This window comes from Acomys minous (assembly GCF_964271855.1).
Source record: "Acomys minous genome assembly, chromosome: 1".
In the NCBI taxonomy this organism is placed as follows: Eukaryota; Metazoa; Chordata; class Mammalia; order Rodentia; family Muridae; genus Acomys; species Acomys minous.
Genome location: NC_140483.1, coordinates 133,034,631 through 133,055,086, shown reverse-complemented (window position 1 = coordinate 133,055,086; position 20,456 = coordinate 133,034,631). Strand labels below are relative to the sequence as shown.

At 33.9% G+C, this 20,456-nt stretch overlaps 1 protein-coding gene across 3 annotated transcripts in view; it reads left to right on the top strand.

The window, feature by feature from the left end:
- The window catches only part of FUT9 (fucosyltransferase 9), a 400,579-nt gene that overhangs the window by 194,203 nt on the left and 185,920 nt on the right, over positions 1-20,456 (top strand). For 2 of the 3 annotated variants that reach the window (XM_084792988.1, XM_084792989.1), the window contains exon 3: positions 7,245-19,132. In XM_084792988.1, coding sequence (XP_084649114.1) covers positions 7,245-8,332 — 1,088 coding nt within the window. In that variant the 3' untranslated portion in view covers positions 8,333-19,132. Of the gene's footprint in view, positions 1-7,244; positions 19,133-20,456 lie in introns of those variants that run through there. The other variant, XM_084792990.1, reaches the window with a different exon arrangement.

Genomic DNA, 20,456 nt, shown 5'->3' with positions numbered 1-20,456 from the left:
AAGGAGCATGAAATATTATAGCAGCATGGGGAAAGAGGATGTATCTTTGTTTGAGGAAGGGGCTTCCAGTTTGTGTGACTTATCTCCAGGAAAAGAAATGGTAGCTTCTTGAAGTAGTGTCTTGAAGGGGGAAGAAAGGGGCTGAAGGAGACAGGAAGGGATCAGGAGTTAAGGGAGAACCTTTATTTTTTGAGGTTTATTGTGAACTTCTTGTTGGCATGTTATTTTCTTAATGTCAAGATGCAAGGGTGAATTTTTTGGTCTAAGGACCATGACTTGCAGAGTATAGGAACTAATTCTGTGAACAGATTCAAAGGGTCACTAGTGAGTACCAGCAGAAAAACAGATAATGTGTGATCTTCCTTATATTTAGATTATAAAAATGTCTACCTCCTAGAAGGAGACAAGAACCTGGTGGCTACATAGAGACAGGAGTGAGAAGGAGTGAAAAAATGAGGAAAGGCGTATCCACAGCTAAGAAGTTGCTGCAAAATATGTAGAAATTGTTTAGGTCTAGCCATTACCTTACTGTACAGTACAGTGATATGTACAGCTACAGTATAGTACTACATACAGGTAACTCAGTAATGTACTAGACATTTGAAAAAGGAGAAAAGACTTTGAAAGTTTTTACTATAAAGAAATAGTAAATGTTTGATATACTTTAATCTAATTGAAACATTACATGATTTATTGAATATGACATGGCAGGCATCCCATTACCTTGTACAATTTTATGTTTTTATATATAATTTAAAATAAAAATTAAAAAAGTCAATTCCAAGTGGATATTAGAAGCAGTGTAAGTATTCCACACAAGAAAGATTAGGTGTTTTTGTCTTAAATAAATAAATCAAATATTGCAACAAAAACCTAAAAGATAGCATTTGGTGGGGAACAGGTCTAGATGTAAAGGAGGAAGGACTGCCAAAGAGAATTGATTGGGTGAGTTCTACTCTGTCTTATTATTAAAATAAGAAATATGAATATAGCAAAGTAAAATGAGGTGTGTGTGTGTGGGTGTGTGTGATATTTTCTTGTGCTTCATGGACTATTAGGTCTGATTTAAAATCTGGTAATAATCATAGTGAAAGCTAGCAAAGACAAACCAGTTATAAAAGCTGCTGCCTTCCAGGGGCACCACAAAGTATGTTCTAGAAAAAAAAGTGAAGGACCCCCAACTGTGTGTCTACAGCATCCCCTAGGGAGTATGAGCCAGACTACTCTTGGGCTCTGTGTCAAATCTGATGTGACTATAGCTCAAGCTGGTCAATGGCGCTTCTAATGTGTATAAAGACAGTGATTAAGAAGTAGTGATAGGAGAGAGAGTGGCTGAGAGAACAAAGTAAAAGAGGTTGAACCCTGAATTTAAAAAATTCAAAGGGAATGAACATAAAAAGCAACGCAACAAAGGAGTTGATAGCGCATGAAAAATGGCATTTGTTAACACATTCATTAATAGAAACAACTATGTGAAAACAAAAAGGAAAGGGGGCAGGGTTTTTTGTTTTTTTTTTTTAAAGCCATTGACTAAGTTGCCTAAAGACAAAAATCTCCCCTGGAAACCATTCTGAAGAAGATTTAGGAAAAGCACCAGTGACCGTGGCGGAGACCCGGTGACCCTGTCCTTACTACCGTACTTTAGTAGAAAACTCCCCAGAGTCCACGGAAGCAAAACAAAGGTTTACTAATGGAAACACAGAGATTAGATTTAAGAATCTTTGACATAGGATCAGAGACACAAATTTGAGAGCATTCCAGAAATCAACCAGTGTCTTTTGCCAAAAAGTAAACGGTGTCTCTTACAAGACAGAAGTGTGCAGCTCGGCATCAGATGTAGAGACCTGTGGGAACTGAAGCCCATGAAAAAGGCTCAAGACAATTTGAAGTTTCAAGGGACCCTGAAGGAGAAGTCATGAATATACACAGCTTTATAGTATAAGGCACTGTATAATTTAGTATACAATGAAAGAACAGTGTTTTATTTTAAAATGTCTATGTGTTTGTAGTGTAAAAAAAATGGTAGGAAAGCAAAATGAGGGAAAAAAGCAATATAAAAAACTTAATACTGTATTCTTTGGACTTTAAGTAACCCTGAACTAATAGGATAGGATGCTACTAACAGATCGTGATATTCTTGGAAGGTGGATGCTCTCTTAGCTCACCATATACATAATAGTTTCTGTTTAGAAAGCACTGACAAGTTTCTAAGCAGACCTGAAATCATGACGGGTATTTATTTATACAAAGTGATGTGATACATTCCAGTTGTAAAAATGTACATATTCTATACTTTACAAAATTTTAATCCAGATAATTATGTATATATTTTTGAAAGGTTCAAGATAAAGACTTTACATATTGAGGGGAAAGAAAAGAATTGGTTTAGAGGTTAGTTTATATAAATTGTTTTTTCTGATTATTTAAAGTGAAGGTTATTATTCCTTTTTTGCATTGGTCTAATTACTGCCATAAAATAATTATAAGTAATATAACACAAGTCAAACTGTTAGATGGTTATAGTATAGCTCTTGGGACTGAGGAAAACCAAAATCAAAGGTAAGCCCAAAGTAGATGTATTAATCCATAATTCACCAAGGAGCCCACTGTGATCCTCAGACACAGACTTCTCCATGCTCCATCTGACTCCCCTAATCAGCACTGTCTGTAGAAAGAACAAGATTTTTTTCTGTAGTTCCTACAAGTTTTCCCAGCAGAAGTAATTGTCCAATATGAAACCAGGATACAGTTGAAGAACATAATGCTTTTATAGCAGGCACAAGGCACAATGGATTATTCAATGCATGAACGAAGTGTGTGTGTGTGTTTGTGTGAGGGGGAGTGGGAGGGAGAAAGAGAGAGAGAGAGAGAGAATAGTTATACCCACATAGTTAAAAACCAACCAATATTTAGAATAATGTTCCTAAAAAAGAAAGTCTCCATAAACTGTAAAGAGGACCCTAATTTCAGGAATTTCATATATTATTATATATGTTATCTAGATGTTAATAATTATAATTAATTAGGGGTTAAGTATTAAGGAGTTATTTATAATTGTCTTAAGGAGATAATTATAATTAATAAGGAGCAGTATTTTACATTTTAGAGAAGAATTTTGTGTGGATTGGGTACTTAAATAGAAATTACAATAATCTGTAGAATAATCACAAAAGATCTACTATTGCGGGAGTTTTGGCTAAGAACTCTAATTCCTGATCTGTAGCAAGAGAATAATAGCATAACAGCAAATTGATAATTCTCACATTTTACAAGCTTTATTTCAAAAGTACTAAGGCAAAGGTTCACCTTATCACAAGTGTATTTTAAACTATTTCTAACTTAGCACTCCATCAATTTTCCAATAGTTTACTTTTGGCTTTTCGATTTGGTATGCATTGATCAAGTTTTTTTTTAAACCAAGGATAAAAAGTTCTGTCTCTCTGTCTTCTCTCTCTCTCTCTCTCTCTCTCTCTCTCTCTCTCTCTCTCTCTCTCTCTCTCTCTCTCTCTCTCTCACACACACACACACACACACACACACACACACACACAATGCGAAGTAAAAATAAATGTTACTACAGTCATGAAAAAAATATATATTGACTGAAGACTTCCTACTGATATGAGAGTAGTGATTTCTTCCAAGTTTACATGACTATGGGTTATGTGGAAAAGGCAATAAAACCCAGTAGCCACAACATGGAGATAATGCCCAAGTGGTGAACAATCATCTCCAAAGCTGCCTTTATCACACAGTTTTAGGCAATTATTGAATTCTGTTCTATATATTATTACCATTTTAAAATAAGAATGGAATATATTCTTATCCAAATAAGCTCAGAGACTCAAAGTGTAATCACCAAACTTCAAGAAGATTCCGATTTGTCATAGTTTCTCATTTCTCTCACCAGTATCCAGACTTTTTTTTGCTCATCTGTGAAGAAGGTTTGACAGATGGCCTTCTCTACAGCACGTTCATGAGGACTGGCAAAAATGGCAGCTATTGAATGGTGCTTGTCATCACTGTTACCTGGTCATATACTGTAAGCAGCACCAATTGTTATACCACAGGAGATCATTTTAGCTAGTTGCTCAAGACTTCCATCAAGATTTCTTCAAACTGTTAAATATGTTTTGACTCCATGACTTCTACAGAAGCACATGTAACTACACTTCCATAAACATGTTCTGGAATTGCATTCTGATATATTTACAAGTCTCTTTTTGCTAATTTTGTAATTTTGTCTGTAATATTAAGTGAAATTGACCTTTTAAAATATATTCTGATATATTTAAATGAGATTGTAACTGGCTTTGTATGATAAAAAATGTATCCTTAATATTTCTGTTTTCTAATGTGATTCTTTTATTTTTTTTAGCTGTGATAACAAGCCCTGTTTATTGAGTTACTGATCTGAGTCCTTCAGTCCTGTTGAGGCTTTCTGCTTGTTCTCAGTTGTTATTTCTGAATTCCTTTTCTTTAACAAATTCTATTTTAAGTGGGATTTTTTCCTTATGCCAATATTTGTTCTTCACAACTGGCTCAAACCTCAATCATTTATTTTGTCCAGTTTTTACATATATTATTTTATAACACTCAATACCATTCTTAATTTTAATCTACATGAAGCCAGTCATTATTTACCCTTTGTTATTTAACCTAGATTTCTTTTTTTTTCTTTTGTTTGTTTGTTTGTTTTTTGAGACAGGATTTCTCTGTGTAGCCTTGGCTGTCCTGGACTCACTTTGTAGATCAGGCTGGCCTCAAACTCAGAGATCCACCTGCCTCTGCCTCCTGAGTGCTGGGATTAAAGGTGTGCACCTCACGTCCAGCCTTTAACCTAGATTTCTTATTTTCTGTCTTGACTAAGTTTCATATTGATATTTCCAGACATTGTGATATTATGAATCAACTCAAATTTAAGTTCTCAACTTCAGTAATATTTTTTTGTCTTTTCCTCTTTCATTTCCTTCACTGTTTTTGTTTGTTTGTTGTTTGTTTTATTTAGCTTTGTTCATTGTTCTTAATCAGACTTCTTAGGTTGATCAAACAATTCATTTCCAAGAACCTGTACCTGTAAACTTTGTCCTAAGTACTGTTGTTTTTCTACATGCTATAAACTTTGGCACAAAGTATTTGCAATATCACTTTCATAGAAATATCAAAAGTTCCTTTATAATTCCTACTCAACCTTACTGTAGTCTAAGGTTAAATAAGAGATTCTTAGAAATAATAGATGTGCATTTTTCTTAGATATAATATATGTGAGTGTTTTTTTTTTTGTTCAGTTACTGATTTTGAGACTGTATGTAGCTTTGAGAGAAAATTGTAATTTTTTATGTCAATATATCCATACAGGGAATGCTCTAGAATGAAATGTCCACAATTTTCACACACACACTTAACCACCCTTTATAATTCACACATCATATTCTTTTTTAAAGTTGTTTTTTACATTTACATTTATATTATTACACATATATACAAAAGATTATCTATAAGCAAGAAGAACCATGACACAATGAGGAATTATATCAATGTTATATTCTTAGTGTTTTGGATATTTGTACTTGACAGCCTTGAAGAAGACATCTTTCCTGTCTTGGTGCATCTAAATTTCTGAATGTAAATGAATCTCCATCACATCTTTGTCATTATCAACTTAAAACACCTATCTAGACCTAAAAACATCTTAACCTCTAAACTACTAAGCATCATTATAAAACTAAGCCATTTGGTCTTCAACTCCATCAGAGACTTGAGAAGGAATAAACTTGATTACCTGAGTATGCTGGGAGTGCAGTTTAGTAAGTTTCCAAATGAGAAGATGAAAGAGATAGTTTGCTACCTGAATAGTCACCCAAAACTCCCTATAATGTTGGAGCATCTTCTTCACCCTTTGGCCCAATATATCTGCCAATTTATATTCTTTAAGCAGTTGCAAATACAATGTTTGTGTGTGTGGTTTTTTTCAAATGTACACCTAAATTTAGATAACTAAAAGGCAATTCTATCCTCTCTTCTTCTGAGTATTCTGTATCTGACACCTTATATTTGATCAAGATTTCAAGATATTTTATACATCTGAAACTGATAAATGATATTATTTTAGAAAAACAATATGAGTTTCAGAGGAACAGTAAAAAATCTATGTGAGAGTCCTATATTCATAAAGAAACATAAATATAAAAGAAAAACTTTGAGAACATACAAAAAAAGCAAAACAGATCATTGCTTATGCCATAAGCTCTTGAATTCAATAGACTAATGTTGTTCTCCATGAAGCATATCTTTTTCTTAGGATCTTAATTATATTATTTAGTTCCAAAAATAAGGTTAATGTCCTGTCTTAAACACTGATGAGAGAGTTGGTTCTAACACCTAGAGTATGCTTGATTATTAAATACTGTTAACTACTGAGCTCACTACCAGGTCATGGACATAAAATTATCAGATAAATGTGAAATGTACAAATAAAAGAAAAAAAGAAGAGTACTTTTATTAATGTGATTATTTACAAAAAAAAAAGAAGACATCAGGTCAAGGGTTATATTTTCCATCACATGACTATCTTGATTCATTTATATATAAACAGAAAAAAATAAACTTTTTCCTGTAAACATATATTAACTTTTCAAAAGCTTTAATATTTTGTTAACTTCACTCTGATGGTAAGAGTATGTAACAATCTTATTTATTTATTTATTCTTTGAGAATTTCATACAGAATATTATCCCATATTTTTCCATCTTTCGGCTCCTCCTAGAACCCCTTCTCTATCCACCCAACTTCATGTTATTTTTTTTTTCCTTAAAAAGGCTGATTTAAGCATAGTTGTTAACAAGAAAATGTCAACTGGGAAGTGTTTATAAACCTTATGGAGTAGCAATTCAATGAGAGGTCCAGTCATGGTTCTAACTACGTTCATCTGTTTTTGTCAGTTTTTTTACAAACAGAAACAGAACATGTATAGATGTCACAGAAGAATTAGTTAGCTTAACTCAAAGATGTGTGTTGAGAGTGCATTCTGATTTATTTTTCTAGGACAGAGTTTCTGGGTAACTTCCACTTAAAAGAAGTTTTGTGCCTAAATGAAACCTGTTTCTCACAGTGGCTTTTAATACTGAAAATAAATTACAGTTGATTTCACAATTACAACAGTCTTACTATTTCTTTTATATCGTCTTTATAACTTCCTCTTTTGTTCCTAACCTTGTGTTTCCCTGTGTTTCTCTGTTCCACAGAAAAAATTATGACATCAACATCCAAAGGCATTCTTCGCCCATTTCTAATCGTCTGCATTATCCTGGGCTGCTTCGTGGCATGTCTGCTAATTTACATCAAGCCCACCAACAGCTGGGTCTTCAGTCCAATGGAGTCTGCAAGTTCTGTCCTGAAAATGAAAAATTTCTTCTCCACGAAAACTGATTATTTTAATGAAACCATTATTCTAGTTTGGGTGTGGCCATTTGGGCAGACCTTTGACCTTACATCCTGCCAAGCTATGTTCAACATCCAAGGGTGCCATCTCACAACGGACCGCTCATTGTACAACAAATCTCATGCAGTTCTGATACACCACAGAGATATTAGCTGGGACCTGACTAACTTACCTCAGCAGGCCAGGCCACCCTTCCAGAAATGGATTTGGATGAACTTAGAGTCACCCACTCACACTCCCCAAAAGAGTGGCATTGAGCACTTGTTCAACCTGACTCTAACTTATCGCCGGGATTCAGATATTCAAGTGCCTTACGGCTTCTTGACGGTGAGCACAAGTCCCTTTGTGTTTGAAGTGCCAAACAAAGAGAAGCTCGTGTGCTGGGTTGTAAGTAACTGGAACCCTGAGCATGCCAGGGTCAAGTATTATAACGAGCTCAGCAAGAGTATTGAAATCCACACTTACGGGCAAGCGTTTGGAGAATACGTGAATGATAAAAACCTGATTCCCACCATATCTACTTGTAAATTTTATCTTTCTTTCGAAAACTCCATTCACAAAGATTACATCACAGAAAAGCTCTACAATGCGTTTTTGGCTGGTTCAGTACCTGTTGTCCTGGGACCGTCTAGGGAAAACTATGAGAATTATATTCCAGCTGATTCATTCATTCACGTGGAAGATTTTAACTCTCCCAGTGAGTTGGCAAAATATCTGAAGGAAGTTGACAAAAACAGTAAGCTGTACCTTAGTTACTTTAACTGGAGGAAGGATTTTACTGTAAACCTCCCACGATTTTGGGAATCACACGCATGCCTGGCTTGTGATCATGTAAAAAGGCATCAGGAATATAAATCTGTTGGTAATTTAGAGAAATGGTTTTGGAATTAAAGTTTCCATCATTTTCACATTTAGTGAAATATATTAATGAGACACCATTCAAGTTTTCAGGATAAGAGGATAAACATTTTGCTTTTGTGTCACAATCTATTTTTACCTCCCTCCCTTGAGCAACATGTATATTTTGATGGAAATTTTTAAGAGATCAGAATTAGCAATCATTCCATTTGGTTTTAAATTATCTTGTATATATATATATATATGATAATGAACACTGAAAATAATTTATTCATTGCTCTCATTTGTAAACATTCTTTTCCACATTTTATTGTTGCCTGCAAAGAAAGTTTATGATTTAATTGTTTATATATCAATCAGATCTTTACTCTATTTGGGAAATGGAAATGCTTATCTTAAAATATGAAAGATTTTTTACAAAGTATTATAATGTCTGAACTCTAGCTTGCATAATGTGAACAAAGAAAGATTATAGTATTACTTAACTTTTAACTTATTTGACTTCAGAATTAGACACTGTTGGCAAAGGATGCACTTACTTGTAGTTCTTACTTGTGTACCACATACGTGAGGGTAGACTTGTTTGTGTAGTAAGTAAGAAAGATATGAAGCAGAAGTGTTACTAGACCTCACAGCCACCTTCACTAAGTTGTTTTGGAAATGCAGACTCTCAATACCTTAAGTTAAAGTGTGCAAGAATGTTGAGACACAACTTACGTGATTTTATTTTAGTGCTTAATAACACCTAAGAGAATCTTTGATAGTTCCCTTTCAAATCCTGAGAATAGTCATTGTTGTTAAAAATAAATAAACAATCCCCTCATATCAAAATGAAAAATGATATCTAAAAATACAAATAAATATATAAATTGTACCACTTCCATAACTTTGATTACTTTACTCATTGAAAAGACTTTTCCAAAGCATCCACATTGAATAGTTTTATTTTACCTTATTGGGTAATAAGTAGAAATAAAACTTTGAAAATCTGTCCTATTATTTAAAAAAACTTTTAAAAAATTACCCATGTGTCAAATATGTCATTAATTATAATACAATGGGAACTACAGGAAATACACAGTGCTGACACCGAGTAAGGTTTAAATATGCATTTACTAAATTAACAGCATTAAAAAGTCATGGATAAATTTTTGTTCATTTAAGTAAAGGACCTTTTCTAGCTTACAGCTATTAACTGAAATTTATCATTTTTATTACATCTTTAAAATTACTCAAATATAACATATGTTACAAAAATATTCAGAGCTTTCATAGAACCAAAATAAAATTATTATTGCATTAAATATGGAGGCATGTTTTCCGTGAACTTTCAGCTGCCTGCAGAAATCCTCTTCTGTTAAGTGTAGTGGAGATAGGCATATGCAGATACAGGAGATTATGAAAAAAAACACATACCGAAGTCAAAGAAAATTATTCTCCAAAGGATTACTAATGTCTATATTCTTCTCTGGTGAAAACAAGAAAAAATATGTTCTGATGACACCTATTTGGATATTTTGTGACTGATTATACTTTTCCTATAACCTATTGCAATCAACAGAACTCACACAAACTCTGCCCCACATATAGATTATGGGAAAGATTATTTTAGTTCAGTGAACTGCAAGCATGTGCTCTGTGAGAAAATGAGCTCCTGTAGCATGGGAAGGATTTGAGGGAAAAAAAAAAACAGAATTGGACACAGAGCCTCACTCCACATTCTTTCTTGCTTGCTTGCTTGCAGGCTTGCTTTTCTTCCTTCCTTCTCTCCTTCCTTTCTTTTTTCTTTTTATACATAATTACATAGATAATGTTCTTAGTTCCAAATTTTACAGAAATAAAAATGAAAATGTGATGTCATTGAGATGCTTGTGACGCAAAGCTTCCTATAATTTGCATCTTATTCCACTCTCAAAGGCGATTATATGAGACATTGTTTACTGATTTAGTAAAACAGCAACAACAACAAACTAGTAAATTTACCCAATTGTTTAACTGCTCCACATGTGTTGGAGCTACAGGCTTTTTCTACTCATTTGACCCAACATAGATTTCAACTTATCTCTTCCACACTACATTGTGTGTGTGTGTGTGTGTGTGTGTGTGTGTGTGTGTGTGTGTGTTACAAAATAGTCCATATATGTGGATGGAGACTCCCCTAAGGGCTATGATCATATATTTATTTATTTAAAAGTCAATTTCATAAATTTACATTTATGTGTTATATTTTTGATCTATAAATTATAGAGACCTAAAGATGTATTGCTAAGTTTTAGAACTTGCTTTCTCAGAAATCTAGAACACATTTGATGCTGTTTTCACCCACTGTTGCTAAATTGGATGCTAAGATACTTGAATGCAATTAGTTGCCTCTTCTGTTGACCTTGAATTAGTTCATTTTTGGACTGGAACTACAATTAAATGCCAGTAATATGAGCCAAGCCAAGGTAACAAGTACACCACTGGCACATCTGTATATTGAGAGCGCAATGCCAAGCCACAGAAATTAGTGTCTGAGTTCGAGTGCAAAATGGATGAGCCTGTTTTTAAAACTAGAAATCACAGTGATATTCATAAGCCTAATTCTTCTTCTCCTCTCTGACTTAACTAGATGTGAAGACAGTATTTATTCCGGACATATGTTGAGAGACAGTCACGTCAACCCCACACTTAGTGATAGTAGAGATTAGAATTTAAGGATTCTATTGAAATTAATTTCCTGTTTGTCTCCACCCTAGCCACACTTACTGTACAAATATGTCAAATCCTGTAAGTGTGAGTCTCACACTGGCATTATTTGGTGTCTGCAGGATGTGCATTCTGTAACAACTTCAGCTTTTGAATATAAAGTAAGCAGAGTAAGCAGAACTTTGATATGTAGACACTTTTCTGATTTAGTTGTTCTAGCTGTTGAGCTTTCCCAGAAAGAATTAGGTTTGCTACGTGTAAGTGAGAAATAACCACTGAACAGATATGCCATTGACAACTCTTTTAGCAAATCCTGTGGCTCACAATTTTTGTAAGGATATTTTTTATGAAAGATAAATTGATTCAACCAAATTTGGCTTACTGCTGGCTATGATAAAACAAATAATATGTCTGGAAATAAGTAATGGCTCTAAAAAGGCTTAAATGGGTTTTCATGCAAAAGTTCAGACAGCTGTTACCACCAGTGCTCTACATATTTAATTCTTAATTATTACACACCTTATTAGTAAGAATGTGAAAATCATTATTTTAAGCCTCACTGATGAGAAAATGTACTGAATTATTTATCTATATGTATTGTATTGTAAAGAAGGAAGACCATGATGGTCATGTATTTTAGGACAGCCGTGACTTGATATGGAGGAGAAACTATTAAAAATAATCTTAGTGGGAAACCAGCATCAGCTTGCATAGCTCATATTTACCATGAAAGGCATGATCCTTGAATCTGTGGAGCTTGAACCAAAACCATTGAGGTGTACTGGGAGAGAATACTTAAGGAATTATTCACTACACCTTTAAATCCTTGCCTCTAATTAAATATCAAATCAGGGAGGAATAAAAACAGGAAATAAACTACTGAGACTTTTTCACTTGTCTATTTTCAGACTAGATTTCATGGCTGTTACTCACCCAGCAAGCGTTTGGTGTCAACTAATGTTTCCAAAAGTTTTAGTTTTCCACATTTTTACTTGGTGCTTGATTGTGTCTGTGGGATGTCCTGATCTCTAATCTCCAGAGAGGGGGAGTTACAAATTATAATCAGGTGATTGAATATAGGAGATTTTAGAAGCTAAAGGACAAGCAGTTCCTCATGCCGGAGGTGTTATTAATCAATGCCTAGTAAACAGTTACCTCAGTGAAACGTGGGCATAAAAGGCACTTAATGTAGTCAAAAATGCTAGCTTCTTCATGCCAAATGGAGATAAGTTTTCTAGTAGCTTTACTGTTCATATTGCTCCCAGATACGGAAGAGAGACAGTTATGTTTCAAGAACCCAAAAGAAACACAATGTTAACAAAGGTTAAAATAGATTTGAAACTTGTTAGCATTCTATTTTAATATTAACCACTCACCAACGGTTTCTAATAGAAAAGAATCTCTATATAAGGAGAATACAAAATATAACACTATGATATGCAAATGTATATTACCAAACTATGGGTAGAGAAACAGGGGTTTACCTTTCATCCTTGCTAACTGCGTTTCTTGTGTAGTTAACTACTGCAAAGACCTGTCAAGCAGGTAATTCTTGCTTATGGGCATCTCTTCTCTGGAGTTTTTATGGCACTTTGAAAATGGGTAAGGTTTGCTACTATCCAAAATATGGTCCTTCTTTGTAATTCATATTCAATCCATCCATATTCATAGGCAGTTAATAGAGTCTAAAAAAGTATACGCACTCTTAACTTAGAAATATGAGTAATTCTTTGCTACACTATCACCGCGACAGATTGTATCCTTGAGAAAGTCATTTGACCTCTCTAGATGACTGTATTGGTAAGGATTCTTTCATCAACACTGCCTTTTAGTAGGATGCCCAACTTGATATATGCATGAATTTGAATTTTAAATTTCCTTTTCCATCTAAAAGTATTTTGGAAGTTAATACTCCAAATAGAATTCCTTCTTATTTCTCTACAACAATATTTAATGTTTAAAACATAAAATTGGTTACTTTAATGCTGGAGAAAACTTAATCTTGGTTCTTTACAAGAGCTTACAATGTAGCAAATGCTCAAATAACTAATCTTTTTTTTTTTATTTCGTCTTCTTCCTCTTAGGATTTTTGTAACCCACTGTTTCCTGAGAAATTGGTTGCCTGTAGAAAGTCAACCGTACATTAAACCCTATTCTAAAGCATTTGAGATTTTTCTGTACTATTCTAATTCTTACTATAATAATCTAAAATTATTTATTGATACAAACCTCAGGAATTCAGTGGAAGCATGTGCAGTCCTTCATCAACAAGAATATACACTTTGAGTGTATAAGATTCTCTCTATTTTTTCTAAAAATTATTCTTCTAACTCATGACTAGTTTATTTTCATTCGTTGAACATACTTTTAATATATTTTCATTTAAAAAGAAATTCCATACTAGTAAATTTTAAAGCATTACTCGAAGCACTGTTCCCAGGCAGAGACATTTACTACTAATACTGACACTCAGTCCCTTTTCCATATAACTAGAACCCCTTCAACTAAGAAAACAGACAAACAAAAACAAAAGACAAAAGCAAAGAAAAAGGCGCAAGCCATGCTGTTATTACAAAGTTATCTACCTGCTACCTGCTGGTGGCTTTCAGAATCACATCTGCCTCGGTGACTCCCAAGATCAGTAAGAATTATTTACATCATTTGAAATACTGTTATGATACATATTATTGATGCCTTACATCTGAATTTTTAATAACTCCCTAGACAACTGAGACACGTTACTACTTTTGGCAGTCTGTGTCTTTCCTACTTAAGTAGAACATATTCTATATTCAAACAACACGAGATGAGATACTGCCTTTTTCTAGCTCACTTGGAATCTTCTTAAATATATTGGCATCTGTTGCTATATTTCATAGCCCAGCATGTTTTGCAACCATGATTATGTCTTGTACAGTTGTGCTTCTCATCTGCTTTGATTTACGACAAACTATTTACCATTTAGTCGTCTACCTGGAGCTTGTTCTTTCACTCTCTCCCTTCATTTTTACATGCATTCTTTTCTATTCTTAGTTCAAAAAACAGAGCAGACAGTTATTAGGATCTCTTGCAGCTATCAAAATACTGCACATGTTTACCAATTGTTTTCCTGCGTCTCAGCAGCTGCAGTGGTAGCGAGGATATGGCAACAAGTTATAAGCCTGGAGATTGTCCACAATTGTGAATTTAGGATTAAATGTGACCTACGCTATTCACTAGCTGTGCCTGAGCTTGTAATCTCAGTATCAGGATTTGCAAATGTATGGTAGGAGTATCCTATTTTGAAAACAAATGAGTCCATTTCTAAAATATTAGACAGTTATGTATTCATATTTTTGTATGTATTGTGGGATTGTTTTACCAATGAGATATGCCTTCAGTTATTTTAATAAAGAATAAGAGAAAATTAGAATATATTAAATTTTCAGCTCTACCACCTATTGATGATAAACTGGCAGCTCAGCTCAAAAGAATTACTGAGATTTAAATAAGCAAAAGGGCGAGTATACAATGGAGGAGAAACACATAAACATAATGTGGTAGCATGCATTGACAGTCTTGATATTAGCAAGGCTAATCCTCCGTAGAAGAAATATGCACAAACAGTGATGAAGCATGCAGTAATATATACTGAAATTAGAGAGCCTTGGGAGGGACTTGGGAGTGATGACAGTGATAGACATTTCTCACCTCACTAACCACATGTATGGTTTCCTAAAATAAGCAGGCCTAGTTTTCTTCACTGTTAAGAGAAATCAGTCAATTAATATTAATATAGCTTGTTAGCAGTTCTTACAGCTGAAGTCCAATGATTCAATAGCAGAATGATTCTCAGAGATCATTTTCTGGTGAGAAAATTGCTCTTAGAAATATCCATCAACCTGACTAAATGCTTCACATTGACTGCTAGCTTAGACACAGAAGAATTTACATACGGTAAATTACAAGACAACTGAACCTCCCTTTACCTTCCCTAAAGATTATAAAAAAAATATGAAAAAGTCAAAATGTTAAGATATAAACTCACTAAGCAGAAATTAATTTGCTCAGTGATACAGAAATTAAATAAATTTAGCCAGGATGTGATGCCACCAGTTCCATGATAAATAGGGTTTTGACATGAACAATCTTAATTGTGCATATAAATACTTTTTAAATTGAATAGTTCAAATAAGAAACACTTTAAAAATTCCCACATGTAAAAAAAGAGTAATAATTAAAATAGCATATTAATTATTTTTAAGTATACATCTATAAAAGATACTAGAAATGTTATATTTTAATTATAACATTAAAAACGGCAAAATTTGAATTTACTGAATTCACAGGAAACAAATATTTTTTAAATTATTTGGCTATTAAAGAACATTAACTAAGAGACTATTCGAGTCTCACTGTGAAAAACATATGCAAATTTTATGAGGAAAAGTGTTACAGGTGATTTATATACTATCTAAATTGTAGAAGTATGTTAAGTTAATTTTTCTACACTGGCCTGCATTCCATTTTGATTAATGAGGCTGTAGCAGCGAGACAGTCAGGCTTGGGAAAAGTGGTTCATAAAGCTCAAATAATATCCAAGACCCATGACTACTCATTATGTCAGAAATACATACACATTGCCATGTATCTCTCAGCCTCAGACTGTCTTCATTAGCTCCCTTCAGCCTATGGTTGAGACAACTCTAGAGATGCCATCCCTTTCAATGTGAGATCAACAAAGGAGTGCTCGTGTGGGTTAGGATATTATGTATTTCCATGGATTATGATGAAACCAGAGTCAAGACTACCTTATTATCTACATAAAACTGGAAGCCATCTACTTTTTAAGAAAACATAGTTTATCACAAATTGTAATGCAATGCTTTTATAAAATAATCAAGGGACTAGAAATCTGTTTTGCCTCCTTTTCTCTTTCTTTGATTTTATCCTATAAAATCAAGTGTGACAGGAGTCAGGGATTATAGTGTATGACAATGAAAAACTACATATTTTTCTAGACTCCTTAAAAATTAAAGCAGGGATGAGGGTAAAAGGTAAAAAGCAGCATTCTCTTTCTTAAATACATGAGCCATACTTTTACATTTCAGTCATCTTCTCAGTAGTAGTGTGGTTTCTTCTACGTCTACACCAGCATGGGATCAAAGACTATTTTTTAAACTCAATAAAGAGTCATAGGAGATGGGAATAAGGGGGAAAATGGGAGGGAGGGAAGACTGGGAGGATACAAGGGATGGGATAACCATTGAGATGTAACAAGAATAAATTAATAAAGGAGAAAAAAATTAAAAAAAGAGCTTAAAAGTGTAAATTTAAACTCAAGTTTACCACAATTCAGGAAAAAAAAGCATTGACAAAAAAAAGTAAACTCATGATCAAGGCCATTTTAGCTCTCAGCACCTACGGAGTATAACTTGCTAGTATTTCTGAGCAACAGATCTCTCATCTGTTATCTAAAGATGATAGATTGTACATTCAATCCACCTCAGTCTTCATGAATAATGACATTGATTAGAAATCCTGGTGTAACTATATGGGCTACTGTATCCTAGACTTTTCATCCGTCCTCGCTTCCAGGTGGCTATGTTCTATGAGTGGTTTAAAAAGTGTTAGCGGATAATTAACAGATAGTTTAAGTGCTACTAAAGAAGAAAGTTGTGGTGAACCTCCACAAAGGAAGAACAGAGAATGTGCCTGCCACCTTGATTCTACTCAAGGTTTCCAGACAGGCTATACAGCCAATGCTTGTCCTGAGTAGTTTGAGTAATTTTCATAAAGAGACTTACACTCAAGGAATTGAGGTCGAAGCAATCACACTGAAACAAAATGTGCCAATTCTTCCAATATGTGAACTGTAATGATCAGTAATTCATAAAAGTACTTTAAAAGTAACTGTATATTTTATTACTGTAATATACTTTGCACTATGATATTATCATGTTCAAGCAAAATTTAAAGTTCTCTGAAATTTAATGCCAAATGTACAGTTCATAGGTTCATGTTATTTCTAATGAGAATTCCATTGCATTGTGTCAGTTGTTTAATACCTTTCCCTTTCCCTGGGTGTGTTATTATGATGCAGATCCAACAGGGTTGTTGTAAGCACACTAATTAATCATCTGGGGTTTTATAGATAAAACCATACATTGATCAAAAATCACTTTTCTACTTATTTTTTTGTAGAGTATTTTTCCACACTTAAAAAAACATGATTATTTTATATCAAACATCAGTTTTTTCTTTAAAATCTTATTTTATTAGCCAACGCATGTTTGAAATAAGATGTTAAATATTATACGGCAATATTAAGATTGTGTTTGTAAATGCAAAAATGCATGCTCTAGTGAATCATGCAGCTTTGAGGCCATAATTTTCCACTGCCACCTTACATGCAAGCTTTGTCTTAATCTGTGTGCATGGTTCACATCCTTTTGAGAGTCTTTTTTAATATTTACAAAGTGATATGTGATTCTTAGTGCTGATGAGCCAGGGAGCCAAAGTGCAATATTGTTCTGGGTTAGTTTTTTTTTTTCAATTTTACATTATAATGTTGCAAATTTTCCCAGAAAGCTTTTTCTTGGAGTTGTTGGCAAAAAATTGCAACAAGTAAAACAATTTGCTGGTAAATCTTAGTGCTGATTGCACAGCAACTTAATGTTGCAAATTATGAAAATGTGAAAAGATCACTTTACAAGTTCCATTATATGAATACAATATTCTGGCAGCTTTTTCTGTAATCAAGACAAGCTTATCCATTTTTGAAACACTGCCCAAATCAGTACTACTGCCAACAGGAGGAATACCAATCAGACCTGCACTACACAAACTTGAGCAATAACAGACTATCCAGACTGTGTAGATGGACAATCGGCACAGCACAGGAAGTGAGCAATGGAAGACCCATTTTTTGTTTCTTCGTAATTTGCAAAACGTATAAGGAGTACGAATTTTGGCGACAGAGACATGCCTTCACATGATGATAATTCACAGCACTCTTTGAAAATAAAACTCGTTCCTCTCTGGAAAGGATGTGTCCAGGCATTTTGTTTGGTTGGTTTGATTTGTTTTAGACACATACTTGTGTTTTTGAAAGACCTAATTTCAGACAGGTAATATACGTAAAGCAACTGCTCCTTCTCCAGATGAGAAGTCATTTATTCTAGCACATAAGTGGCAGAACATAGTTCAGTCATTCAAATCACCAGTATAAACATTCACAATGTTGGAAGGCGATTTCACTTTTATGTTATCAAAACAATGGAAATCCTAGTTTTTGTTTGTTTGTTTGTTTGTTTGTTTGTTTACATAACATTGCTTCTTTTGAATCAAATTTTAACTGCATCAGTTAAGTTAATATAATGGTAAGAAAATTGACTCTTGTTACTATGTCATCAAAATCCTAAAGCTGAGTCCTGCTACAGTCCCAGAGTAAAACTTTGATCAAAATGATGAGCTGCTTGCCCAGCCACAAAGAGGGCCCTACAGCAGTCATGATATTGTGATGTGAGCACTGGAAAGGAGTGCTGTACTATTCATTCATGACATTGTAGGTGTGTGAAAGGATGACTTCCCATTCATAATATTGTAGGTGTGTAACATGCAAACAACATCTGATAGGGGCTCTTAGTTTGATACTGCATGCACCTCTCCATTTAGTTAACCTGTAAATAACAACATTTTGTGGCAGCTAAGCAAATATTTTAATAAGCCATGAAAGGCAAGGTATCATAGAAAATCTTTACTTTCAGCTATTTGGAGAAATTGTACTTTGCATACACTAAACAGGAGTTGCCATTTGAAATTTCCTTCCTTTAAAATAGACTGAAACAATGTATGTTCCTGTTCATCGTTGTCTTTCCGGGCTTATAAATATATGATGTGAATGCTACAATTTTGTGAAATTTTGTTGAGCGATTAATGATTTTAACAATCAGCACAATGATTTTAAGGCGGAAGTAAATGTGTAAAGAATTTGAGCTTGTATGTTAGTCTTTTCCTTGTATCACATTTACAATATTCAGTGTAAATACTTCATTGAAAAGACACTGGAATTACTGAATATGTAGATAACTATGTTCTATTTGGGCCTAATAAATTCCTGTAATGTGAGTATTTAAAATAAAAGAATTCAATTTCAATGCACAATAGCGTTGTTTATTTGTGATGATTACATTCAATCCTATCACCTCAAAATTTACCTTCACTCACCAAAGTTTGCTGAGACTGAATTTAAAAATTTAAATAAATATGCGTACCAGACTATACATAAATTATAGCTATCGAACCAAACATCAAAACCAGTGTGCACGTGGAGATTGTTCCGAGCATTGTTTTAACAGGTTCAGTACTGCAAGTAGACATTTTAATAACTAGACGTCTGTGCATGGGTATCAGAAAAATCTCATTCTCCTCTGACTCTAACTTTGTAGACCTTGCTTTCTGTTTTCTCCATTCTCTGAGTCTCTACATCTCCCACCCTCCTCATCCTTCTAATTCAAACCTGCAGAGTCAACAGTAGCTACAATCTCAATATATCTTCATTGTGAAAATCTCATTTCAACTACCTGTTTCTATCTTCTTGTTTGCCCTCTGTCATCTAATAAGTTGACCACTGTAAAAAAAAATGTCAACACATCTTCCTTCTCCAATTTTTTTGTGGAATGGACGGGTATAAATTGCATTGTGGAGTCAAAGTTTGATTCATTTTCCTTGAATGGACCACAAAGCACAGCTTAGATATGACATTTTTTTCTTCTGATTTGTTGCCATTGGTTTCATTAACATAGCTTAAAACAATTTTTACCTGTACTGAAAAACTCTTCAAATTTCAAAATCTCTACTTGATCTTATCACTAATACTATAAATAAATTACAAAATATGAAAAAGAAAAAAAATTCAGCTACAGTGTGGCTAACCAGCAAGCCTCATCATGTCACTACCCAAAACTCACATACTTATTAGGATTTTTCATAAATCTGTATATTTTTAGGTAAAGTCCTCATTTGCTAGAAGATCAACTTTGCCCTTTAGTATTTGGCGTCTAACAAATTTTCTAAACCCTTCTCTGCCTCTAACATGCTCTGCTTTTGGCACTTCCCATGTAATCTGCTTCCCAGGCAATTCCTCTTCCTGGTGAAGTCCTATTACCCTTAATATTTATATTTAAAATAAGATGATTCAAAATACATTCCACATTTAAAATGTTTCAGAATGTTCAAAAAAAGGAAAAAAGTGATCATCATTTTCATGCACGATAGAGTTCAGTTACCAATAAGCCTTTCAACGGAGATCAGAGCGAAGACTTAGGGAGAGAATACAGTAAATGCACTTTGTATGGCACATGCATGAAAGTAGGCAATGAGGTATTTATAAAGTATGGGAATATGTAGAGCTTGAAATACAAACTAATAACTCTAGAGTAAGATATATGATTGGAGCTGGGCTGCCTTGATTTGATTTACAATGTAG